Source organism: Helianthus annuus, chromosome 11, assembly GCF_002127325.2.
Source record: "Helianthus annuus cultivar XRQ/B chromosome 11, HanXRQr2.0-SUNRISE, whole genome shotgun sequence".
Classification (NCBI taxonomy): Eukaryota; Viridiplantae; Streptophyta; class Magnoliopsida; order Asterales; family Asteraceae; genus Helianthus; species Helianthus annuus.
Window position 1 is genome coordinate 169,299,062 of NC_035443.2, and position 27,028 is coordinate 169,326,089.

The 27,028-nt window shown below is 36.5% G+C and overlaps 1 protein-coding gene, 2 long non-coding RNA genes and 1 other non-coding gene across 6 annotated transcripts; 1 reads left to right on the forward strand and 3 right to left on the reverse strand.

The window, feature by feature from the left end:
* Positions 1 to 3,455: 3,455 nt before the first annotated feature.
* On the forward strand, positions 3,456 to 3,562 carry LOC118484561. Its single transcript, XR_004873670.1, has one exon. It is a non-coding gene; the product is annotated as a small nucleolar RNA R71 (small nucleolar RNA).
* Positions 3,563 to 12,554: 8,992 nt separating this feature from the next.
* On the reverse strand, positions 12,555 to 13,473 carry LOC118484134. Of its 2 annotated transcripts, none has more exons than XR_004872836.1 (3): positions 13,399 to 13,473; positions 12,730 to 12,834; positions 12,555 to 12,648 (listed from the first exon to the last, which is right to left on the reverse strand). It is a non-coding gene; the product is annotated as an uncharacterized LOC118484134 (long non-coding RNA). The 2 variants fall into 2 exon arrangements; XR_004872835.1 differs by having other exon boundaries at positions 12,561 to 12,628.
* Positions 13,474 to 17,963: 4,490 nt separating this feature from the next.
* On the reverse strand, positions 17,964 to 18,882 carry LOC118484135. Of its 2 annotated transcripts, none has more exons than XR_004872838.1 (3): positions 18,808 to 18,882; positions 18,139 to 18,243; positions 17,964 to 18,057 (listed from the first exon to the last, which is right to left on the reverse strand). It is a non-coding gene; the product is annotated as an uncharacterized LOC118484135 (long non-coding RNA). The 2 variants fall into 2 exon arrangements; XR_004872837.1 differs by having other exon boundaries at positions 17,970 to 18,037.
* Positions 18,883 to 24,950: 6,068 nt separating this feature from the next.
* Positions 24,951 to 25,641, reverse strand: LOC118484178 (E3 ubiquitin-protein ligase RMA1H1-like). The gene has a single exon (XM_035980159.1). The coding sequence runs from the start codon at positions 25,599 to 25,601 to the stop codon at positions 24,951 to 24,953; it is 651 nt and encodes a 216-aa protein (XP_035836052.1). The 5' UTR covers positions 25,602 to 25,641.
* Positions 25,642 to 27,028: the final 1,387 nt, after the last annotated feature.

Here is a 27,028-nt window from a genome sequence, read left to right on the forward strand (position 1 = left end):
TTAATTGATGTGATTTATATGTTGCATTTTACACACATCAAATACCCCCACACTTGAACTTTTGCTTGTCCTCAAGCAAAACTCTTTAAATGTGGCTTACACTCCCGAATGGAATAGGTAGAAAAGAAGTTTTTTTTTAGCTTGTCCTAGAGTGTCGGGAATCCAAGGTTTTTATAGGTTTTATTTTTATTTATTTACAATCCTATTCGTTATGATTTATTTTGAACGTTTCATAAGATGAATTACTTATTTGGGCATAGCATGCCTTATTAAAATTCCATTTATATACAAGTTCACATACCTCACGGGAGATCACTCAACACTCGGCCGAAGGTGTATATTTTAGTGAATCGCTCGAGAGCGGCACGGAACTTACGTCTTCCATAGGCTTGCCAAGCAATCAATCCTCCTCCTTTTTAACTTTTTACCTTTGTAAATATCAAGAGGACTTTTTTGGGTGAAGGCTTGGGTTTAAAGGTGGGTGGTTGGTTAGTGGTTAGTAAAAAGGGCGAAAATCGTAACAAGCGTCGGTTTTCGTGAAGTACCATGTTTTAGTGACTTTTTATTTTGAAGTATTTCTCCAAACAAGCTTTTATAGCTTTTGTTTGTTTTTGACTTCATCATATTTTTTTTTTTTTTGATCATCACATAAAAAGGTGATGTTTACGAAAAAGCGGACTTGTTACTAAAAAAAAAATAAATAAAAAGGTTTTTGGTGGGTAAAAAGGGTTTTGGGGTAATGAAATGAAAGGTTTAGGCTCAAAGGGGCTATCTAGGGGGATTTTGGGTAGGTAAAAAAATTGAAAAATAATGGTTTTGAAAGAAAAAATGGTTAGTCCTAATGCCTCCATCATTTACTTACTTGGGTTTAAGTTGGTAAGGACCGGGAATGTATCGTCGTGGCAAGTTCTAGATTTGTAAGGACCGAGCGGCTATTCACACAAGAAACGAAAAATGAGCATTTAATCTAAATATGTGTATTTTTATGCTCAATAAAGGCTCAAAACTCACTTTTGTGGGAATGGGTTTTTAATGTGACCAAGCATATATAATTGAATTTTAAACTAGACTTGTTATACCGTTTCATAATTTTCTTATGTTGGTTCCTTTTTTTATCACGGCGCTATCGGTTGTAAACTTGTAAAAATATAACCTTTTTAGAACTTGTTATTCCCAACTTAAACTAAGAGAAGTAAATAAAAAAATGAAAAAGTTTTTGAAAAAAAAATTTGGGGTGTTTAGCGGTTCCAATAGAGTTTTGTGTAAGGGTTGTGTTTAGGATTTTGCAAAATTTCAAGGTTTTAGCATCCCCCCCACACTTAAATTACACATTGTCCTCAATGTGTCCAAAAATAAGGTTTTTGGTTGATTAGAATGTATAAAAGTGTGTTAAAAAGCAAAGATTTATGTTACTGGCATCCTGGACACGGCCCCGTGTTGACCGGGCACGGCCCCGTGGTCAAGTGCCAGTAACAAAAATTACAGAATTGAAACAGAAGCCTGGACACGGGGGCGTGTCCGCTGAACACGGCCCGTGTCCAGTTACCTGAACTGGGTGATTTTCTGCAGGGGCTCAGCACGGGGCCGTGTTGGTTGGGCACGGCCCGTGTTGAGCCTTCTGTGATGGAGATTTTTGTCGGGTTGCTCTGTTCTTTGTGCATGGTTCCATTTTTCTCGTTCCCTTTTTCATCCATTACCACCATGAGTGTGTTTTATTCTGCAAAAACTAAAAGATTAAACTAAACTAAACTAAGGATAGATCCGCGGAATGCCTCCGTGGTGCGCCACGTTTATAAGGGTCCTTGGCTAGACCCGATTCCTGGTTATATATCTTCTGAGTGGAGTGCCTTGCTTCCCAAGTTACACCGTCGGAGAGCGGCATCCAAGCTTGAATCAATAACCTTCATGTAATTGACTGGGTCGTCGTCCTCTATTTTCTTCCCAACTCCGAACTTCACCTCATTGTCCCCATACCTCAAAGTCAGTGTCCCGTCATTCATGTCTACCACTGCTTGTGCTGTGGCAAGGAAGGGTCTCCCTAGGATAAGGGGGACCTCGGTGTCTTCCTCCATGTCGAGTATGACAAAGTCAACTGGATAAACGAATCTGCTACCCTTACCAAGACATTCTCGATGACACCTTGTGGGAACTTGACTGATCGATCAGCGAGTTGTATGCTTATTTTTGTAGGGCTCGTGGTTCCCAAGCCAAGCCTTTTGAACATCGATGAGGGCATGAGGTTAATGCTAGCCCCTAAGTCGGCCAAGGCATTGCGAACGGGTGATTCCCCTATTGAGCATGGAATCGTGAAACTTCCGGGATCGATTTTCTTTTGGGGTAGTTTATTGAGTACGAGGGCAGAGCATTCTTCGCCTAAATTAACTAATTGCAAATTTTCAATTTTCTTTTTATGTGTAAGGAAGTCCCTCATAAATTTAGAATATTTGGGCATTTGGGTTAGGACTTCGATAAAAGGAATATTGACATGCAATTGTTTTAACAGACTTTCGAATTTTGCGAACTGCTCATTGGTCTTTTGACGAATTAACCTACCGGGGTACGGAACTCGAGGAGCCTTGGTAGGCTCTGGTGATGGGGGAGAGTTCTTTTCCTGCAGATGTGTTGGCATTGTTTCTTCCGTTGGTGGAGGTACGTCTGCAGGTCCTACGGTGCGGTTTCGTAGTGTGATGAGGTGAACTTGCGCCTTTGGGTTTGTTTCGGTATTGCTAGGTAATGCGCCTTGCGGTCTCTCGGAAAAATTTTGTGCTAGTTGATTTATTTGTTTTTCTATGTTTTGAATGCTAGCTTGTTGATTCCTAAAATTAGATTCTAATTGTAGAAATCTTTCCGAGTTTTTCTTATCAGTGTCAGAGACGAGGCGAGATATAGTATCTTCGAGCCTTTCTCGTCCACCTTGTTGTTGAGTGAAATTTTGTGACTCATTTCTTGATTGCTGAAAGTTTGTTCGTTGGGTTTGTTGGTTACTACTATTGTCGGTTTCCCTCCAACCAAGGTTTGGGTGATTTCGCCATCCTTGGTTGTAAGTTCCCGTTGGAGGACCCGACGGCCTAGGTCTATTATCAATGTAGTTTACCATTTCTTGTTGATCGTCCGTTTCTTTCATGCAACTCCAATTTTCATGTGACCCACCACACCCTTCACAAGCCATAACCGAGACTGTTTTTGTCATTTCTAATTTTTTTATTTTTGAAGAAAGGGCCTCGATTTGGGCTTGTAAAGAGGTGCTTTCGTCGACCTTATGGGCGCCCGGGGCAATAGACTTATTTCCCCGGGGAGTGTGCCATTGAAAATTGGTTTGAGCAATTTCCTCAATCTGATTATATATTTCGTGTGGGCGTCGATTACCTAAAAGTCCCCCGGAGCTAGAATCAAGTGTCTGCCTAGTGTGTGGCAACAATCCATTGTAGAAAGTGGATACTTGTTGCCATATTGCGAGGCCGTGATGGGGACACTTGCGTAATAGCTCCTTGAACCTTTCCCAAGTTTCATATAAGGATTCCCCGTCCTCTTGTGAGTATGTATTAATTTCAGCCATTAATTTAGCAGTTTTAGAAGGAGGGAAATACTTATATAGAAACTTTTGGGCTAGTTCATCCCAGGTGTTTACCGATCCAGCTGGGAGGGTGTTGAGCCAAGCTTTTGCTCGGTCTTTTAGTGAGAATGGAAACATACGGAGGCGGATGGCGTCGTTTGACGCTCCATTGATCCGAAAGGTATCACATATTTCTAAGAAATTAGTTATATGTAGATGCGGATCCTCGTCCGCAAGCCCGTGGAAGGTTGCGGAGTTTTGGAGCATTTGTATCAAATGCGGTCGAAGTTCGAAGTTATTGGCTTCGACATTCGGAGCATTGATAGCGGCGCCTAGATTACCTATGGTGGGCCGTAGATAATCCATAAGGGTACGTTGGTCCGCCATTGGGGGTGGATCACCCGAAACCTTCTCTTGGTTTTTGGCTTTTAACCTTTTTCTGAGAAAGCGTTCGGGTTCTTCTAGCGGTTCCTTTATGTCTTTATTGGAACTGGAGCTCATACACTACGTGAGGATGACGTCGGGTTCCAAGTCCTGCAATAAAAACAGAAAAGAATGTTGGTCAGAAGGTTCACCACGGCCCTGTGTTGAGCGAACACGGCCCCGTGGTCGGAATTACAGTGATTGTTTTTCAGATCCCAGTTACTGGAAGTTGGACACGGCCCCGTGTTGCACCGGCACGGCCCCGTGGTCAGCCTTCTGTAACTTGAAAAACAAAAACTGCCAGTAACGTTGCTGAGCACGGCCCGTGTCCGACCAGGCACGGCCCCGTGCTGAGCTCTGCAGAAGCTGAAAATCTAAGAAAAATCCTAAAAAATTAAAGAAAAATAAAAAATATGATTAGGCCGTTGATTCCTAACTTTCTTAAAATCCTTGTGTCCCCGGCAACGGCGCCAAAAACTTGATGTGTGTCGGTGTGTATATATTTTTGATGAGTATTTAAGCCCTTTTTACACTTTTAACCAAGTTTTAAATTTATAAAACACGATATTCACTAACACTAAACACACATATGGGCAAGTGCACCCATCGTGGACGTAGTATAGTGTTGGTAAGATACCGAGGTCGTCCAAGGACACAAGAGCTTTTAATACCGGTTTATCCTCAACGTCTAATCAAATCAAAAAGGTTAGAAAAATGTTTTAAACTAAAAAATAAAAACTAACTAAATGCTGAAAATAAAAATAAAATAAAAACAGATAGACAAGATGAATCACTTGGATCCGACACGATTAGTATAACCTTTGATTATTTTCGCACTTTTGCACTTGTTTAAGAGATTATCTTAGTTATTGTAGTAGGCCCCTCTTTTGAAGGCGACGTTACCCTCAACCCAGTAGTTTGAGTCAGCAAGGATACAATCCTAAAGGGTCGGATTATTGAAAGATAATGAATTAAGTTATTAATGCAAATTGTGGTAGGCCCCGCTTTTGGCGGTGACGTTACCCTCGGCTAAGTAGTCTGAGTCAGCAGGGATACAGTCCTAAATAGCCGGGTTATAGTATTAATAGTAGTTAACTTATGAGGGGGTCAAAGAGTTTGGATCCCCGCCATCCAATACCTATGGGCATTGAAGGAGATCCTACTAAATTTGACCCAGGTCCCAAGCAGGACCTCTAAACGCTGAACAAGGGCAAGACCCTTACCAAACCGTTCCCTTAACCCCCGACCAGGTAGCCAACATACCTCCATATAGACCGTGGAGATATGAATGGTGAAAATCTTTTATTTTATATAGACAGTAAAATAATGCCAAGACACCACGGACAAACGATAAGGAAAGATCACCTTCAACATAAGTAACTAGTTATTAAAGTCATTAATACAAAACCAAATAAAAAGTGCAAAAGATTAAAAATAAAAAGTATTATACTAAACACTTGTCTTCACCAAGTGATGTAAGAGACTTAGGCAAACATGGCCTTGATTGTCAAGAACTCTTACGATCAATCTTGGATCCCGAGACGACTCACACACTCTACGATGGACAATGGATGATGGTGGTGGGTGATGGTGTTATGGTGGTGGTGGGTGGTGGATGAAGTGTGAGAGAGGTGGTGTGCCAAGGGATGAGAGAGAATGAAGCCAAGCTCCTCTATTTATAGGCTGAACAGAAGGCTGGACACGGCCCCGTGTCCGCTGGACACGGCCCCGTGCCCGCCTGACACTCTCTCTCCTCATTAATTGTAATTGCGAATTACAATTAATGCGCCTGCTGTACTTTCACCACGCCCCCGTGCTCGCTGGACACGGCCCCGTGGTGGGCAATGGAAGCTTCTACTGGTTTGTCTTTTCTGCTGCTTCCTGGGCACGCCCCCGTGTTCGCTGGACACGGGGCGTGTTCAGACTCTGTTTCTTCTCCTTTGCCTTGGGAGGTGCCGTTGAGGGTCCGGGCAGTCCACTTTTGTTCCTTTTCTTGTATTTTATGGTAGAATTAGTTGTCTTTTTGCTTCTTTTGTGATTTTGAGCTCATTTCATCCTGAAAATACAAAAGGAAGACAAAACACTCCTTTTCCAACATTAGTACTTAAAAAGGGTTAGTTTTATGCCTTAATTGATGTGATTTATATGTTGCATTTTACACACATCAGTTCGGGTCACCCTGTACAGTTCTAGAGCCTTTTGGAAAGTTTGGTCCGAAGAGTATTGAAGGGATATTCATAGGTTATGCAAGTCCGTTACGACGTATATTCGTTCCAAGTTTGAAGCGGATTATTGAAGCTCCAAATGTTGAATGTCAAGGTTATACAATGCCGCCGCAGAATCCTGGAGATTCATGGCGTTATCATTACGACAAGTTGTGGGATTCGTTTGACATGATGGAAGAACCAGAAGAAGAAGAAGATTTCTTTGATGAGTTGGATATTTTGCGAGAGTATGAGTCTTCGCAGGAAAGGTTCCCAGCCGAGTATTCATGGAGACCACGACAGACTTCGAATGACGATGAATCAGGTCCAAGCAATGCTGGTGAACATGATGATGTCCAACAAGATGAAGTTGCTCATGATAATCAGACGACACAGGATGATAATCAAGAATCTGAGAACATGCCAGTATTTGATCATAGTGATTCAGATTCTAAGGGGGAGCAAATTCAGCTTTCGAGTCAAACAAACCCAGTTGGTGAACATGGTGCAAATCAGAATGTTACTAATCTGGAGGGCGAAGTGGATGTTCCAGGTGAAGCAATGCCACGAACTCTTTCATACCATCCAGAGGAGCTGATCATAGGAGAACTACAATCAGGCGTTCGCACTAGACGTTAAATTGACCAAGGACTTACATGTTTTTATTCTACAGTAGCACCGTTACAAACTGAATTTTCATTGAGTTGTTTTATTTTGCAGATCGAACCGCGAACTTACAAAGAGGCGCTTACTGAAGATTCTTGGGTCAATGCTACGCAAGAAGAATTGAGTCAGTTTGAGAAATTGGGAGTGTGGAAGCTGGTAGATTTACCTGAAGGTCACAGGAAGATCAACACAAAATGGGTGTTTAAGTGTAAAAGAGATGATCGAGGAGTTGTTGTGTGAAACAAGGCTCGACTCGTTGTCCAGGGCTTTAGTCAGCAGGAGGGGATTGATTTCACTGAAGTATACGCTCCTGTAGGTCGACTAGAAGCAATCAGAATCTTCCTGGCATTTGCATCGTGGAAAAACTTCAAAGTATATCAGCTAGATGTAAAATCGGCGTTTCTCTATGGGAAGGTTAAAGAGGAGGTTTATGTCGGACAGCCGTCGGGCTTCACCGATCTAATCCACAAAAACAAGGTTTATTTGCTGGACAAAGCACTGTATGGTTTACACCAGGCCCCGAGAGCTTGGTACGAGACTCTGTCTCAACACCTACTAGCCAACAGCTTTATCCGAGGGAAAGTGGATGCCACTTTCTTCACCAAAGAGGTCGACGGACATCTTCTGATAGTACAGATTTATGTGGACGACATAATATTTGGGTCAACAAATGAGAATTTGTGTAAAGATTTTGAATCAGTTATGAAGCAGAAATTCGAAATGTCATCGATGGGGGAGATGAAATTCTTTTTGGGATTACAAGTTGATCAACTACCTGAGGGAATTTTCATTCACCAGACGAAGTACGTTCATGATATTCTAGAGAAATTTGGAATGTCAGGCTCTACTCCAGCGTCAACCCCATTAGCAACAAATCATGGAATACACCCAGATCTCACCGGAGACAGGGCAGATGAGACGTTTTATCATTCCATAATCGGTTCGTTGATGTACTTAACTGCTTCAAGACCTGATATCATGTACCCAACGTGCCTCGTAACAAGATTTCAATCTAACCCGAGAGCTTCACACATGATTATTTTGAAGAGGATATTACGCTACCTGAAAGGAACTCCAACATTGGGGTTGTGGTATCCTAGAAAAGGCGACTTTACGCTCGAAGGGTATTCCGACTCGGATTTCGGATGCTGCAAAGTCAATGCAAAATCAACAATAGCAGGATGCCAGTTCTTTGGACCTCGTCTGGTCACCTGGCAGTGTAAGAAACAAACGTTCGTGGCGCTATCCACATGTGAAGCGGAGTACGTGTCTGCTAGCAGTTGCTGCTCTCAGATCCTGTGGATACAGCAACAGATGCATGATTACGGTTTGCAGTTTCTTAACACACCTCTATTTGTTGATAATGAGGCCGCAATAAATATAACAAAAAATCCAGTACATCATGCTAAAACTAAACATATAGAAATTCGACATCACTTCATCCGAGATTGCTTCGAGAAGAAGTTGATTCGAATTGAGAAAATCCACACTGACAATCAGAAAGCTGATTTACATACCAAAGCTTTTGACAAAACGCGTTTTAAATATCTTTTAAAACTAAATGGTATGAAGCTTATCTTGGCGTCGGATGGCATTATTGGCGTTGATGAAGGTACTGTTGTGGATGACGATGAGAAACAATCTGCAATGGTTTGTCGATTTTTTACTTGTTTTGGTATTTAGGGGGAGTAGATATATTTTCAGAAAATACAAAATCAGTAAAAAATTCAAAAATACAAAAACATGAGAAAATTTCAAAAATCCAAAAACAATAGAAAACTGAAAAAGAGCTTGTGTAAAAAAGGGAAAATGATAGTACATCGGTTTGACAGTTACTGTATGCTAAAGATTTGTAAAGTTTAAAGCATTAAACAGTCTCACTGATGATGTGTCGATAGGTTTTTACACATTTAGTAGATTTGTTCGGGATATAAACCTAAAATTTAAACTTACTTATTTCGTGGGGAACACTACTTGGATATATAGGTAACCCCTGAAATCTTGTTTGAAAGGTCCCTCTTTCTGAAATATTAGCTCTTTATACTCAGTGATATCTGGGGTATTATTCCGGGACTTCTGCTGAATGGAAGTTCTGACCTATTTCCCGAATAATACTTTCCGCATTGCTTGAAACATAGCATCGCCCTCAGCAAATTGATGAAACAATAAAATTGATAGTCATTGCTGTTGTAAAAAAGATCCTCTAAAGGGGACACACCGGAAAGATGAAGCCGTCATCTCATTGCGTATACGGAAGTATCGACCTGAGCTCTCACGACCCTTGCATCTAACCCCTTACAGATATCATTTGTGGTATACTCACCTGTAAGACTGAATATTGGGATTCTGGATACGGGAGTATATTCAAGAAATGGGACACATGAATGAGTTTAAGTCCTTAATTCACTTAAATCGTATCCTGAACAGATTGAAAATTGTGTATGAATTTAAGTGGACCAGTATATCGACAATCTACGTGAATTGTTTAATTCTGAGTATGAAATTTAAGCTTAACGGTACTAGTGACTTGTCTGATAACTGATATGATTCCCTAACACGCTCACCAAAAATACGTTTGTAAATAGTTTACTTTCTTTACATTCTGCAATCTAAGTTTCTGTTTTTCATTTCTAGTTTAGAAACATTATTAAAAATCCAAAAAGATTTTTCATTTCTGCTTTATTTTCCGACAAACCAGAGTAGAAAGTTGATTGTCTGAATCTCGAAGTTGAAAGCAGATGCAGGAAGTTTCTGGACTGGAGGATGAGGAGAGCTTATCTTGCTAAAAGCTGATTAATGAAAAGCTAAAAACAAGTTCATTAACTTGAAACTTGTTATTTTCAGAAAATGTTTGAAAATCCTTGAACTAAATCAGTTTGATTTGTCTAAATTCAACCAAGGTCATTAAGTTGGACTTGGTAGATTAATTGAGTAATCAGGGTCATTAACTTGGACCTGAATACTTGAGTGGATTTCTGAAACTGATAGATTGTGATTTATTGTTGAAAATCAATAAATTGTAATGTTATATGTTTGAGAAACAGGTTGTGGATTTCAAAATCCCCATGGCAGCAAAATGACAAAGTTTGAATCAGAATTCAAGCCCCAACATTTCGAGAGGGGGAGACTGTGAAAGGGGAAGTCAGAATTCTCGATCAACAGTCAAAGGGGAGATTGTAGATAGAGATAGGATGAGATCGTGAACCTGTGTAGAGAGAGTTTTTACAATGTGAAGACAAAGTTGGAAAGAGACAAAGACTGAAGACTCGACGCCGAAGACTTCGTCAACATCCAAGGGGGAGTCTGTTGGTGCACTGAATGTCTGTTTACTACGTCTTAATCGAGTCTTAGGTCTAGATAGGTTGAATAGGGTTTGGAAACAAGTTTAGTGGTTTTATGATGTAATTCCGCTTGAAATGACCAGAAGTCATTTCAAGCGAAATCTGGTTAAACTTGTGATTCCGCTCCAACTAGTACCTTGTGATTCCGCTCAAACAGGTATCATAGGTATTCTGCTTGAACTAGTTGTGTAGTTTCAAGCGGAATCAGAACTAGTATATATAGGTGTGTTGTGTTGTGTTGTCATGCATAACAATTGGAGCAGAATTAGATCTTGTGTGTAGAGACGAGGTGCTGCCAAAATTTGTTCGGAAACACGTGTAAAGTCTCAGAAAAGCAATAGAAAGAAAGTTAAAAGGATACAAGCTGTTTTGACGTTGTTTGCTATGATTCCGCCTTAGTAATCAATGATGAACTGCCTTTACTGACTGTTTAGGGTCACGTACACGATCCAACAGAGTTTTATGTTTTTTTTCTGTTCAATATAACGGGATGATATAGGTATAAGATAGCAGGATTTTAGGTTTTATATTAAGTATATATATGAAACATAATGGGTTGGGTCGAAGGTCACTAAAGAATGTTTTCAACATATCAACCTTCTGGAATCAGTTTACTATAAACAACTTGATAGTTTCTAAGAATTTTTACACAAGAAGATGAAAAAATGGACAAAACTGTTCTGAGGTCAATACTAAGCGCCCTGACAAAAATGTTTGATCTGAACCTTTATATTTTTGCGATCAGTTTATGTTGATTATAGAGAAGTTTTAGATACAATGGTGACTGGATGGAAGGCTAAGAACTGGTGATCTTTGTTACTTTGACAATGTAGGATTCTTATATGTTCTGGATCAGTTAAAACAATCAAGTGTTTATAGCTATATAAGTGGCCAACACAGGTGGGTCATGCAAGTTGGGTAACGGGTCATACGGGCCAGGCCCGTTGTGTTGACTCGTAGCACCTTTTGGCCAAACGTTTTTTTATCTTTAGGGTTCTTTCTACTTGCTTATGGGGACATTCAACCAGCTCAAGGTCAAGGTATGTAGGTTAATTTTTTTTATATTTACAGTTAACATTCAATATTTTTCATGTAACCCAGTTCTTGATTTTTGCAATTCATGCCTTCAATTCACTCCAAAGAAAGTATCTTTGAAGACCCATTTTTGTTTTTATTAGACTGGGTTTTCTTTGACCCGGATTCTTGTAATTGGCTTGGTGTCACATGTTCTCTGAATCAAGCTACAAAATTGTAAGAAAGTTCTGTATTTAATACTGATTTAAACATGATTTTTATTTCTTATTGCTATTGTGATACTAATTTGGGTTTACAGTAATATATTGAGTTCTTTAACTGACTTTTACCACATTAACTTGCGAATATTTTCTTTGCCATAAGTATTTATAAGAAACCTTGGAATCATATGTCGTTCTCGAAAAAAAAGCCTTAGAATTGGCACTGGTTGGATACGCACATGATTACTTGGATTATCATTATCATGTACTACGTATGCATACATTATAGATGTTTTATTCTTTGCATTATCATGTACTACGTATACTTATTTCATTACGCCGTTACGGTACCCGGCCTACTTATACCATGTGTCCACTTAACGTGTGTGTTTGGGATTGCTTATTTTGAGCTCCTTTTAAGTTTTTGACTTCTTAAAAGTTAATAGCTCATTTTTGTAGTGTTTGGATAATGTGTTTTGAGAATGAGTTTTAGTGGTTTGAAAAAAAGAAAAGAAAAAGTTAGATAGTTGTAACTTTTTCAAATAGGAGATGGAAAAGAAGAAAAGGAGAAGCAAACCGAAACACCATCAATATACATCAAATCCCACCTCTATCTCAGGTAGAAATGTCAAAGTTTACACCTGTAGACAACCACAATTCAATTACCGTATTTTGAAGATAATATTAACTTAAAAAGGGCGTAAAGTAAATAGATTTAGCCCAAATAGAAAGGTGAAGAATCAATGCATGATAATACGGCAAAACAAACTTTCTTAGGGGCACAAAGAGCATGAGTGTACACAAAAGCTTTCTCTAGTGGAGTCACCAATGGCGTGTCAGGGAACTTTTCATCTACTGATTGTGAAATAACATCTGAATCTCGTATCCATCTCTATAAACAATATTACAATTATGGCACGGTATGCCTGACATACAGAGGCAACATACCTTTTATACTACCATAATGTAGGCCTTTCCACACATAAGCAAGCTAAATACTATAAATTTTACTTAGAATTCTATGCTGATTGGCAACATCCTCACAAGAGTTTTCCAACTTTCATTCTCAGTCATATCGGCTTGTGATCGTCCGGTCATATACTACAAGCATTAAACGGTAAAAGATGCTGAAAGATACCTGAAAAGTATTATCCAAAAGCTAGGTAGCTCACCCATTGTCCAACCAAAGATACCTCAAAAGTAAATCTAAATTGGACAAAGAAGGCCTATTGTATAACTAACAAAATGCTATATGTAAACACAAATTAACAGAATACCCACTGCATAAATTTGAAGAATTTGCTCACCCTTTTAGACAAATTATAAAGTTTAGCAGCTCGGCTTCTCTTAGAGCCTGTAGCATTTCGAGAAGCGCCTGTTCTTTTAGTTCCCAAAGATTCTTCTTCATCATCCTAACAAAAAAAAGTAATTATAGTTAGTACATTGAACAATTAATTAACACCAAAAGACAAAAAGACAAGCATAAATCTCTAATCATGATCAGTAGATACATATATATAATTCCACCCTATTATTTCAATATTATCATAAACATGAAATCAGGATTATAGTTTCATAAAAGCATGAAATCATGAACTAATTTCAAGAAGCATAATAATATATATCTTTGTCTGAAAGAGACTTGCCACTTTGTGCTACCATAACTGATGCTTAGCAAGTTTCTGAGAGTATCACTCAGATTCGAAGCCACATATCCGCTAAACAACGGGATAAGACCACAAACAAAATTACACACCAATTGACCACCGACCACGAAACTCGAGTGTTGAAGAAGAAAAGGCATGTGAAGCTGGTGATCGATAGAAATTGGGATGCAGAATTAGCAACAATGGGAAATTTAGGTATCGACTTCGAACAAATTATAATAGATATCATTAATTTTACCCAATTTTATCCGATTTCAAACAACAAAAAATATAATCATAAGAAACCCTAACTAAAATCTAGATGCTTACCAGATCTTGAATGAAGAAAGCTTGAATGTAGGTTTGAGATCGCAATCGAAGAACGCGGTACCATCGGTGTGTTTATTTCTGTGCATATATCATATCTGCTACAAAAGGAAAGATGTATGGAGGCGAATATTTGGATGCGAGGGTCTCTATATTATATAAGACCACTGGGCAACTGCATTCTACCCACGTCCCACTTTCATAGCAACCGTGCCAAATGGAGAAGATGGGCCGCAAACCATAGGAATGTACACAACTGCCCTGAACTGCCACCACATGAGTTATTTTTTGGAGTTTAAGTGGCTCAGATTTAATCTCAGCCAAATCCAATGATGAAGATTGATTTAAGAGTTGGTTACACTTAATGGGGTAAGATCAAATAAAAAGTTTATTTTGCCTAAGTAGGATAAGAAGGAATCTCAACCATTCATTTTTCAAATCAATGGCTAAGATGAAACTGTAGGAGAAAGGAGGAGTGCAAGGGTATCTTGGGAAAATCCTATTTATGGACTTTCTCTCTCCACATGCAAGGCACATGCATATTTCACCCCCATTTTTTAAACGTTCATAACTTTTTTATACGACCTTATTTTTTCATAAAAATTTCACCATTCGAGCGTCTTTTTATCTTTAATTTGAGTACCATATTGCTATATAAAATATGAAGACTAAAAACCCACTAAAATGTGTTGTATTTCTATGTTGTATAACATTTTTTTGTGCTGGATTTTTGTACTATATTTTTGTACTAAATTTTTTGTGCTGGATTTTTTTATCTTAAATTTTTTTTCTTAATTTTTTGTACTGGATTTTTTGTACTACATTTTTTTGCTAAATTTTTTTGTGCTATATTTTTTGTACTAGATTTTTTTGTGCTATATTTTTTGTACTACATTTTTTGTACTATATTTTTTCTACTACATTTTTTTTACTATATTTTTTGTACTAGATTTTTTGTGCTATATTTTTTTGTACTAGATTTTTTGTGCTAGATTTTTTTGTACTAGATTTTTTTTGTATTTTTAAAAAACAAAAGGGGTGCCACATGTCATTTCCACTCCTATTTATAAGGACCAAAATGCCCTTGATTCCTACTTTTTAGGAGTGCCACATGTTATCATCACAATCCTTCTTAGGCTAGTTAGGCAAAATCCACTTTTTAGTGGATTATTCTCCTATATATATATATATATATATATATATATATATATATATATATATATATATATATATATATATATATATATATATATAATTTTGCACCATCTAGACAAATGCCTCCAAACATCCTTCACCCGTTCACATTTAATAAAAAGATCATCCGTCTCTTTCGAGAAAAACTGACACGAGACTCAAATTAACGAATGTAGCCAGTTCTCTTTTAGACAAGTTAATCAAGATAGGAAGTATGCTTTGCATCAATCTCCACCCAAAAAGTTTACTTTAATTGGAATCCACTTGTTCCACTAGAACTTAATTAGAATCGAAACGAAACAAAGCTTATATTCAATCACGAGTCAAGCGATCTCAAAGAGAGCCCACCTTTATCTGATTCAGAAGCTTAAAACACTCATTCCAATTTCCAAAGCTCTTCACCCTCCCTTAGAGGTCTTTTGCAATACACTCTGATATTTATTAAATATTTATTAAATGTTTTATAAGTGGAAATTTTAAAATATTTAAATATAGTATAAAAATTAAAAACCTTAATAAACTATCAAACACAAACACAAACGATCACAAACTAACATAAACAAACAAAAACAAACGGACATAGATGAACGAACACGGCCTCTGTTCATGTCCGTTTATCTAGCTAAACAAACAAAATTTATTGTTCGTGTTCGTTCATTTAGGGGCTGTTTGTAAGAGGTCTGATTGGGTAAGAGAATTTAAACAAGTAAGTGTTGAGCCTGTAAAAGTACGCCGATGTGGTGGTGGGTCGAGGAGATGGTGCGTGAGTGGCCGGGTGAGGGTTATGAATACAGTTGAAGGGATAAAGGGGTAAAATTTTCATTGAGCATCGTAATAAAACTCAAGTGGCTATCAAATAGTTGCTTATTTAACGAATAGACATAGGGATGACAAAAGTACCCGAGCCTGACAGGTATACCCGAAACCCGAAGCATTTGGGACGGGTATACCAATACCCGACGCCGGGTATGGGTATGGAAAAAAATATTTCGCGGGTGTACGGTTATGTGATTAGATGATATTAGACCCGATTACCTAAAACTATATACCCGAAAACTTTTAAGCTTTATATTTATATCCTTTTAGCTATTGTATTATCAGACCCGATTACCTAAAACTATATACCCGAAAACTTTTAAGCTTTATATTTATATCCTTTTAACTATTGTATTATTTTTTTTATAGCTTTATTGTTTGAAAAATAAACTTTTCATTTGAAATATATACTTTAGTGATATTATTCATATAAATATATGATATGAAATACAAAATTATTTTTTGAGATTAATATTATAATATATTTACATTTTTAAACACAAACGAACTTCCCGCCAGACGGTTTACGAATTGTATGCTAAACGTTCGGTTCGTTTGGAGCCCTATCTAGAGGCCTATTTTGATTAGAAAATTTAGTTACTAAAAGGGTTATAGAGAAATCAAATTTAGTATGAATATGATTCATAATGACTGATCATCCTGTATAGGTAGAAACCAATTCAGCAAAGAGTTGCTAAGACTGAAATTAAGAGTATTCAAACAAATGTGTAACATAGTGTGTGCAACAGTCTAGCAGTCATTTGTCAACAAGATGAGAAGGCAAAACGTGAAAAAGCAGAAAGAAAGACTGATTTAAGCAAACATGAGAAGGCAAAACATTATACAACAAATGAAAAAACTAAATATTCGGCTAAGAGATCTGTCAGCATGTGTTGTCCTCAATCTTTCTCGTCTAGTAACCGTGACTAGATTATACGAATTCGGTGTACCAAATAAAGGGGATCCCAACTCGCCTAAGATCCTCCCAGAGACCATTTCTCCAAGCATCCCAATTGACAATGTAGGATTCTTATATGTTCTGGATCAGTTAAAACAATCAAGTGTTTATAGCTATATAAGTGGCCAACACAGGTGGGTCATGCAAGTTGGGTAACGGGTCATACGGGCCAGGCCCGTTGTGTTGACTCGTAGCACCTTTTGGCCAAACGTTTTTTATCTTTAGGGTTCTTTCTACTTGCTTATGGGGACATTCAACCAGCTCAAGGTCAAGGTATGTAGGTTAATTTTTTTTATATTTACAGTTAACATTCAATATTTTTCATGTAACCCAGTTCTTGATTTTTGCAATTCATGCCTTCAATTCACTCCAAAGAAAGTATCTTTGAAGACCCATTTTTGTTTTTATTAGACTGGGTTTTCTTTGACCCGGATTCTTGTAATTGGCTTGGTGTCACATGTTCTCTGAATCAAGCTACAAAATTGTAAGAAAGTTCTGTATTTAATACTGATTTAAACATGATTTTTATTTCTTATTGCTATTGTGATACTAATTTGGGTTTACAGTAATATATTGAGTTCTTTAACTGACTTTTACCACATTAACTTGCGAATATTTTCTTTGCCATAAGTATTTATAAGAAACCTTGGAATCATATGTCGTTCTCGAAAAAAAAGCCTTAGAATTGGCACTGGTTGGATACGCACATGATTACTTGGATTATCATTATCATGTACTACGTATGCATACATTATAGATGTTTTATTCTTTGCATTATCATGTACTACGTATACTTATTTCATTACGCCGTTACGGTACCCGGCCTACTTATACCATGTGTCCACTTAACGTGTGTGTTTGGGATTGCTTATTTTGAGCTCCTTTTAAGTTTTTGACTTCTTAAAAGTTAATAGCTCATTTTTGTAGTGTTTGGATAATGTGTTTTGAGAATGAGTTTTAGTGGTTTGAAAAAAAGAAAAGAAAAAGTTAGATAGTTGTAACTTTTTCAAATAGGAGATGGAAAAGAAGAAAAGGAGAAGCAAACCGAAACACCATCAATATACATCAAATCCCACCTCTATCTCAGGTAGAAATGTCAAAGTTTACACCTGTAGACAACCACAATTCAATTACCGTATTTTGAAGATAATATTAACTTAAAAAGGGCGTACAGTAAATAGATTTAGCCCAAATAGAAAGGTGAAGAATCAATGCATGATAATACGGCAAAACAAACTTTCTTAGGGGCACAAAGAGCATGAGTGTACACAAAAGCTTTCTCTAGTGGAGTCACCAATGGCGTGTCAGGGAACTTTTCATCTACTGATTGTGAAATAACATCTGAATCTCGTATCCATCTCTATAAACAATATTACAATTATGGCACGGTATGCCTGACATACAGAGGCAACATACCTTTTATACTACCATAATGTAGGCCTTTCCACACATAAGCAAGCTAAATACTATAAATTTTACTTAGAATTCTATGCTGATTGGCAACATCCTCACAAGAGTTTTCCAACTTTCATTCTCAGTCATATCGGCTTGTGATCGTCCGGTCATATACTACAAGCATTAAACGGTAAAAGATGCTGAAAGATACCTGAAAAGTATTATCCAAAAGCTAGGTAGCTCACCCATTGTCCAACCAAAGATACCTCAAAAGTAAATCTAAATTGGACAAAGAAGGCCTATTGTATAACTAACAAAATGCTATATGTAAACACAAATTAACAGAATACCCACTGCATAAATTTGAAGAATTTGCTCACCCTTTTAGACAAATTATAAAGTTTAGCAGCTCGGCTTCTCTTAGAGCCTGTAGCATTTCGAGAAGCGCCTGTTCTTTTAGTTCCCAAAGATTCTTCTTCATCATCCTAACAAAAAAAAGTAATTATAGTTAGTACATTGAACAATTAATTAACACCAAAAGACAAAAAGACAAGCATAAATCTCTAATCATGATCAGTAGATACATATATATAATTCCACCCTATTATTTCAATATTATCATAAACATGAAATCAGGATTATAGTTTCATAAAAGCATGAAATCATGAACTAATTTCAAGAAGCATAATAATATATATCTTTGTCTGAAAGAGACTTGCCACTTTGTGCTACCATAACTGATGCTTAGCAAGTTTCTGAGAGTATCACTCAGATTCGAAGCCACATATCCGCTAAACAACGGGATAAGACCACAAACAAAATTACACACCAATTGACCACCGACCACGAAACTCGAGTGTTGAAGAAGAAAAGGCATGTGAAGCTGGTGATCGATAGAAATTGGGATGCAGAATTAGCAACAATGGGAAATTTAGGTATCGACTTCGAACAAATTATAATAGATATCATTAATTTTACCCAATTTTATCCGATTTCAAACAACAAAAAATATAATCATAAGAAACCCTAACTAAAATCTAGATGCTTACCAGATCTTGAATGAAGAAAGCTTGAATGTAGGTTTGAGATCGCAATCGAAGAACGCGGTACCATCGGTGTGTTTATTTCTGTGCATATATCATATCTGCTACAAAAGGAAAGATGTATGGAGGCGAATATTTGGATGCGAGGGTCTCTATATTATATAAGACCACTGGGCAACTGCATTCTACCCACGTCCCACTTTCATAGCAACCGTGCCAAATGGAGAAGATGGGCCGCAAACCATAGGAATGTACACAACTGCCCTGAACTGCCACCACATGAGTTATTTTTTGGAGTTTAAGTGGCTCAGATTTAATCTCAGCCAAATCCAATGATGAAGATTGATTTAAGAGTTGGTTACACTTAATGGGGTAAGATCAAATAAAAAGTTTATTTTGCCTAAGTAGGATAAGAAGGAATCTCAACCATTCATTTTTCAAATCAATGGCTAAGATGAAACTGTAGGAGAAAGGAGGAGTGCAAGGGTATCTTGGGAAAAACCTATTTATGGACTTTCTCTCTCCACATGCAAGGCACATGCATATTTCACCCCCATTTTTTAAACGTTCATAACTTTTTTATACGACCTTATTTTTTCATAAAAATTTCACCATAAAATCGAGCGTCTTTTTATCTTTAATTTGAGTACCATATTGCTATATAAAATATGAAGACTAAAAACCCACTAAAATGTGTTGTATTTCTATGTTGTATAACATTTTTTTGTGCTGGATTTTTGTACTATATTTTTGTACTAAATTTTTTGTGCTGGATTTTTTTATCTTAAATTTTTTTTCTTAATTTTTTGTACTGGATTTTTTGTACTACATTTTTTTGCTAAATTTTTTTGTGCTATATTTTTTGTACTAGATTTTTTTGTGCTATATTTTTTGTACTACATTTTTTGTACTATATTTTTTCTACTACATTTTTTTTACTATATTTTTTGTACTAGATTTTTTGTGCTATATTTTTTTGTACTAGATTTTTTGTGCTAGATTTTTTTGTACTAGATTTTTTTTGTATTTTTAAAAAACAAAAGGGGTGCCACATGTCATTTCCACTCCTATTTATAAGGACCAAAATGCCCTTGATTCCTACTTTTTAGGAGTGCCACATGTTATCATCACAATCCTTCTTAGGCTAGTTAGGCAAAATCCACTTTTTAGTGGATTATTCTCCTATATATATATATATATATATATATATATATAGGGAGCCGCTAGAATAAGAACCATCTCCAGTTGTAAGAACCATGAGAACCACTCTCAACCAATCAGAATTTGACAACTCAAAGGGTATTATGGTCATTTCCACACACTGTCATATATGTCTCTGTCAGTCTATGTCATCTGTCTCTTTCTTTTAAAGACCTCACAAATCTCATTTATTCATTCATCTCTCATCTATCTCTCTCTTGAAACCCCTGATCTCTCATCACCGTTCACCCATAAGTCATCTCAAGAAATCAAAAATAATATGTTCATCATCTTCATCTGAGTACACAGATCAAGTTACCAGCAACACATCCCACACCGGCGACCCCCCAAAAACACCACACCCGCACCGGCACCCCGCTCGTTTCTCCGGCGACCCCCAAACACCACACCCACACCGGTGACGTCCCCGTCATCAACCACCACCCGCCGTCGGCAACAACACCACGTCGATAACCCTTCTCAGATCTGGTGTCTTAACAGCCACCATCTGGTGTCTTAATAGGTTTGTTATGGTTTTTAAGTGCCAAAACAGGGTTGGGTTGAATATTTTAAGTGCATGCCAAAAATTTGTTTGTGAATCAGAGTTTTGAAAGCTTTTAGTTTGTGGTTAGTTGTATAAATCTGCACTGGGAATTGTTTTGAAGTGGAAGAATGGGGCCCGATTGAATGGTCTATAATGGCTAAACATTTCGAGCATCAAGGGAAATCACCGTATCTATCTCTTTTGTAAGTTATCTTGACAGATTGAATATTTTTAAATTGTGGTTTTTGAAGTGTGGCTTTTTCTGAAATTATGTTGGGTTTTTTGAAATAGAACTTCAAAAAGGGTAACGAACTTTATGGGTTTTTCTAAGTTTTTTTTTTTTTTTTTTTTTTTTTTTGCTGAGATTTTGATATGTGTTGGAACAATTTTCTGGGTTTTCTGAAATCTTTTTTTTTTGGTACCGGTGGTGGCATCGATTGTCGGTGGTGCCTGTGGTGCTGTAGATGTCGGTGGTGCCGGTGGTCCCGTCGATGTCGGTGGTGTAGTCGCTGTCGGTGTTTGAATCTTTGTGCGACATAAGGGTGATTATTTTGAATTTTTTGTTTTGCAGTTGGCTTGTGATTGTGAAACAAGAAAACTTTTACACCATTGGCTTGTGGTGCCCGTCGATGCCAGTGGTGCCGGTGATTGGGTTGTGGTTTTGATATTGGGTGGTGCCCGTTAATTTGTTTGATTGCCGGTGGTGTCCGTCGATGTCGGTGGTGCCGTCGATGTTGGTGGTGCCGTAGATGTCGGTGGTGCCGGTGATGCCGGTGATTGGTTTGTGTTTTTTACATGGGGGGGGGGGGGTTGAGATTGGCAGTGATAGTTTTTGATTTGTGTTTTTGAAACAGACAGTTTTTGATTTGTGTTTTTGATATTGGGGGGTTGAGATTGGCAGTGATAGTCCGAAACAATTTTTCCGACAAATTGATGACGATGGCGCGGCGAGGATGGTGGAGGGTAGGTTTTTGAACCTGCAACCCCACTTTGCAGCCTTGATTATAAAAAACTTTGAGCCAAACCCCGTTTTTTTAGGCGTCGATGATGATAGCAAACTATCTGAGACACCTCCCGAGTGTGTGATTTTCTGGGTGCGTTCGGTTTTGCGTAAAAACGGTTTTGTAAAAAAAAAAGTTAAACCGTAAACTTTTACGTAAAACGTAAAACGTAAAACTTAAATTTTTTTACGTAAAACGGAAAACGTAAAAAGTTTTTCGTAAAGCGTAAAAAGTTTTAGGTAAAACGTAAATCGTAAATTTTTTTAGTAAAAGGTAAAATTTTTACGTTAAACTTAAAACGTTTTTGTAAAAAAAAAAGTTATACCGTAAACTTTTTAACGTAAAACGTAAAAAAGTTTTACGTAAAACGTAAAAAGTTTTTCGTAAAACGTAAAAAGTTTTTCGCCAAAACTTCGTTTTTTTTTTCAAAAATCCACTCGTTCTTATGATTTTTGTTTGTTGGTTTTTTTTTTGAGGCGTCGATGATGATAGCAAACTATCTGAGACACCCCCCCGAGTGGGCGTTTTTCTGTTGCATTCGGTTTTGCGTAAAAACGTTTTTGGAAAAAAAAAATTAAACCGTAAACTTGTTAACGTAAACCGTAAACTTTTTATCGTAAAACGTAAAAACGTGAAGCGTAAAAAGCGTTACGTAAATTTTTTCGTAAGTTTTACGTAAAACGTAAAACTTAAAAAGTTTTAGGTAAAACGTAAAACGTAAAAAGTTTTTCGTAAAACGTAAAAAGTTTTAGGTAAAACGTAAAACATAAAGTTTTTTTAGTAAAACGTAAAAAGTTTTACGTAAATGTCATTTAAAAACCGGCGCGTAAAACGTAAAAACGTAAAAAACGTTAACGTAGAAAACCGGCGTGTAAAACGTAAAAAAACGTTAACGTAAAAAACCGGTCCGTAAAACGTAAAAAAACGTTAACGTAAAAATCCGGCACGTAAAACGTAAATAACGTTAACGTAAAAAAAAGGCGCGTTGAAAAAAACGACGCGTTGAAAAAACGAAGCCAAAAACCGGCGCGCAAAAAAATTCGGGACGCCAAAAACCGGCGCGTTGAAAAAACCGGCGCGTAAAAAACGTAACGGTAAAACGCGACGCCAAAAACCGGCGCGCAAAAAATTTCGGTTTGTTAAAAAAATGTTAATTTAAAAAGAGATTTTAATAAAAATATTCTTTTAATAAAAAATTATCACAAAATCTGAATTAAAAAAATGATTTTAATAAAAATTTGTTAGACAAATCTGAATTTTGAAATTTTTGTTTAACATAAAATTCTGATTTTTTAATATAAAGTAATTAATGAATAAAACAAAAAGACAATTAAATATAATATATATATAAAGACAAAATAGTGTAATTTTACTATATTACCCTTTTGGATTATAATATTAAAGACATAATAAGACAAAATCTATTTAATATTAATTTTAGTTACTTTAAATCTCATCCATCCATCTCCTTGATCTAAAGGCTAGAAAGTGGTTCTCTCAGTTCTTACAACTGGAGGTGGTTCTCATTTTAGCGGTCCCCTATATATATATATATATATATATATATATATATATATATATATATATATATATATATATAATTTTGCACCATCTAGACAAATGCCTCCAAACATCCTTCACCCGTTCACATTTAATAAAAAGATCATCCGTCTCTTTCGAGAAAAACTGACACGAGACTCAAATTAACGAATGTAGCCAGTTCTCTTTTAGACAAGTTAATCAAGATAGGAAGTATGCTTTGCATCAATCTCCACCCAAAAAGTTTACTTTAATTGGAATCCACTTGTTCCACTAGAACTTAATTAGAATCGAAACGAAACAAAGCTTATATTCAATCACGAGTCAAGCGATCTCAAAGAGAGCCCACCTTTATCTGATTCAGAAGCTTAAAACACTCATTCCAATTTCCAAAGCTCTTCACCCTCCCTTAGAGGTCTTTTGCAATACACTCTGATATTTATTAAATATTTATTAAATGTTTTATAAGTGGAAATTTTAAAATATTTAAATATAGTATAAAAATTAAAAACCTTAATAAACTATCAAACACAAACACAAACGATAACAAACTAACATAAACAAACAAAAACAAACGGACATAGATGAACGAACACGGCCTCTGTTCATGTCCGTTTATCTAGCTAAACAAACAAAATTTATTGTTCGTGTTCGTTCATTTAGGGGCTGTTTGTAAGAGGTCTGATTGGGTAAGAGAATTTGAACAAGTAAGTGTTGAGCCTGTAAAAGTACGCTGATGTGGTGGTGGGTCGAGGAGATGGTGCGTGAGTGGCCGGGTGAGGGTTATGAATACAGTTGAAGGGATAAAGGGGTAAAATTTTCATTGAGCATCGTAATAAAACTCAAGTGGCTATCAAATAGTTGCTTATTTAACAAATAGACACAGGGATGACAAAAATACCCGAGCCTGACAGGTATACCCAAAACCCGAAGCATTTGGGACGGGTATACCAATACCCGACGCCGGGTATGGGTATGGAAAAAAATATTTCGCGGGTGTACGGTTATGTGATTAGATGATATTAGACCCGATTACCTAAAACTATATACCCGAAAACTTTTAAGCTTTATATTTATATCCTTTTAACTATTGTATTATCAGACACGATTACCTAAAACTATATACCCGAAAACTTTTAAGCTTTATATTTATATCCTTTTAACTATTGTATTATTTTTTATAGCTTTATTATTTGAAAAATAAACTTTTCATTTGAAATATATACTTTGGTGATATTATTCATATAAATATATGATATGAAATACAAAATTATTTTTTGAGATTAATATTATAATATATTTACATTTTTAAATACATCAAATATTATTATTATTATGATGCTGATATGTATGTTAATTATCATAATTTAATATATATAGATAGATTGTTATAACATAAAATTATAAAGGAATATTATATATATTTATATGAAAATCCGAACGGGTATACCCGATACCCGTGGGTTGGGACAAGATTTTACAACCGGGTATGGGTATGGGATTGGCCACACCCGACCCATACCCGGCCCATTGCCATCCCTAATTACGAACACAAACGAACTTCCCGCTAGACGGTTTACGAATTGTATGCGAAACGTTCGGTTCGTTTGGAGCCCTATCTAGAGGCCTATTTTGATTAGAAAATTTAGTTACTAAAAGGGTTATATAGAAATCAAATTTAGTATGAATATGATTCATAATGACTGATCATCCTGTATAGGTAGAAACCAATTCAGCAAAGAGTTGCTAAGACTGAAATTAAGAGTATTCAAACAAATGTGTAACATAGTGTGTCCAACAGTCTAGCAGTCATTTGTCAACAAGATGAGAAGGCAAAACGTGAAAAAGCAGAAAGAAAGACTGATTTAAGCAAACATGAGAAGGCAAAACATTATACAACAAATGAAAAAACTAAATATTCGGCTAAGAGATCTGTCAGCATGTGTTGTCCTCAATCTTTCTCGTCTAGTAACCGTGACTAGATTATACGAATTCGGTGTACCAAATAAAGGGGATCCCAACTCGCCTAAGATCCTCCCAGAGACCATTTCTCCAAGCATCCCAATTGTAGGACTCGGTACCACCGCACTGTCCATAGTACTTGTATCATCATGGCCAGGCAAAGCTAGAGGTGATGGTGCAAGTCGTCGATATCCATGACGACCTAACATTCCTAGTCCGCGATGTCTTGGAGTAGGTGGCCTGGGTGGGATGATTTCTCCTACGTCACTAGGACCTTTTTCATCGGTACCATTATTTGAGGTGACAAGGTTTGGTCCGTATAATGGGATGATATCCTTTTCTGCGATTTCGGTTTTGCATACGGGGCACTTTGCGTTTTCGTTTTCAAAGGTTTCGGATGAAGTTTCTTGGTACTGGATCCACTTGTAAATGCATGGCCAGCAGTAGAGGTGGCCACAAAGTGTCACCACCGGATCTTGGACGGTATCTAGGCAGATATTACATTCGAAAGTGCTCGAAACACTATTTTCGGATTTATCGACAGCTTTAGCCATGGAGCTATATATGTAGTCTGTGTTAATAAACGGTGTTATGTGCTCGAATCTGTAAATGGTTAGTGGTTGTAACATGAAGGAGTGTGTTCTTATACAAGTAAGGATAACAAATAAAGATTAGGAAGTAGTCCTCTTAATTTATCAAGGAACCATAATGACTTATTTTCGAAAATTCCAAAAAACATTTCTTTTCCCGTTCAAAACCACGTTTGTTTGGTCTTCTAGACTTCTATTGTGTAGTCAAATGTTGAATAACTTGGAATACATTGACACTTATAAATATTTATAATATATTAAGTGTTGAAAAAGTTGGAATACATTGAAATTTATAAAATATTTATAATATACTAAGTGAAATTAGTTTTAAAATTTAATATTTAATATATTACGTTGTTAAGTTGTGATGATGAATGAACTATAACTTTCAAGTTTAAATAAATGTTAAATGACGATGTGATTGTAGAATATTTGGAATTTAGTGTTCTACAACATGAGTCAGTTGAGTTAAAAGATTTTTGCTGAAAAATAGAAAAGAGGGGTGAAAACTGAAAACACCACCTTCTATCAATCATTTGTGTAGAAAACTAGGTACACATGTTCGCGTATTGTAATATGAGAGTATTCGGTCGGTATTGATTGGGTGTGTAAAATCATCAACACATAGCATCGCAACTGAAAGAAAAAACCAAAATATAAGTTCAGTTCATTATCATTATGATCCTGACACAACTAACGAAAATAGTAATAAAACAAAAATAATTAAAAAAAGAAATAAGAAACAAAAGAGTAAATAAAAAAATAATTAAATAACGTATTAAATTGTGGACTCCTGTACATATGCGTACATATGCTATTCATAAAATGAAAATTGTATAAATACATAAATAGAGGTAAAGTTATTCTATAAATTCTTTTAAATCAAGAAAGGTTTAAAAACATAATAGATTGCAAAATATAACACAATACTGAAAAATAGAGTGAATTGCAAGTTTTGTCCTTTATCTTTTGGCCATTTTGCAAGTTTTGTCATTTATGTTTAAATTTGACGAGTTTTGTCCTTTATGTTTAAAAATCAAGCACGTTTTACCCTTTGGGCCTTAAAAATCAAGCACGTTTTGTCCTTTATGTTTAAAAATCAAGCACGTTTTGTCCTTTATGTTTAAAAAATCAAGCATGTTTTGTCCTTAAAAATCAAGCACGTTTTGCCCCAAAGGGTAAAACGTGCTTGATTTTCAAACATAAAGGACAAAACTCGTCAAATTTAAACATAAAGGACAAAACTTGCAAAATGGCCTAAAGATAAAGGACAAAACTTGCAATTCACTCCTGAAAAATATAACATAATATCGAGAAAAAAGATACAACGAGTCACAAAAAGACACAGTGACGCAAATAAAAAAAAAGTCACAATGACAAATAAAAAGACA

Coding starts and splice junctions, on each gene's coding strand:
- LOC118484178 (XM_035980159.1), bottom strand. CDS start 25,601: ATGGCTAAAGCTGTCGATAAATCCGAAAATAGTGTTTCGAGCACTTTC.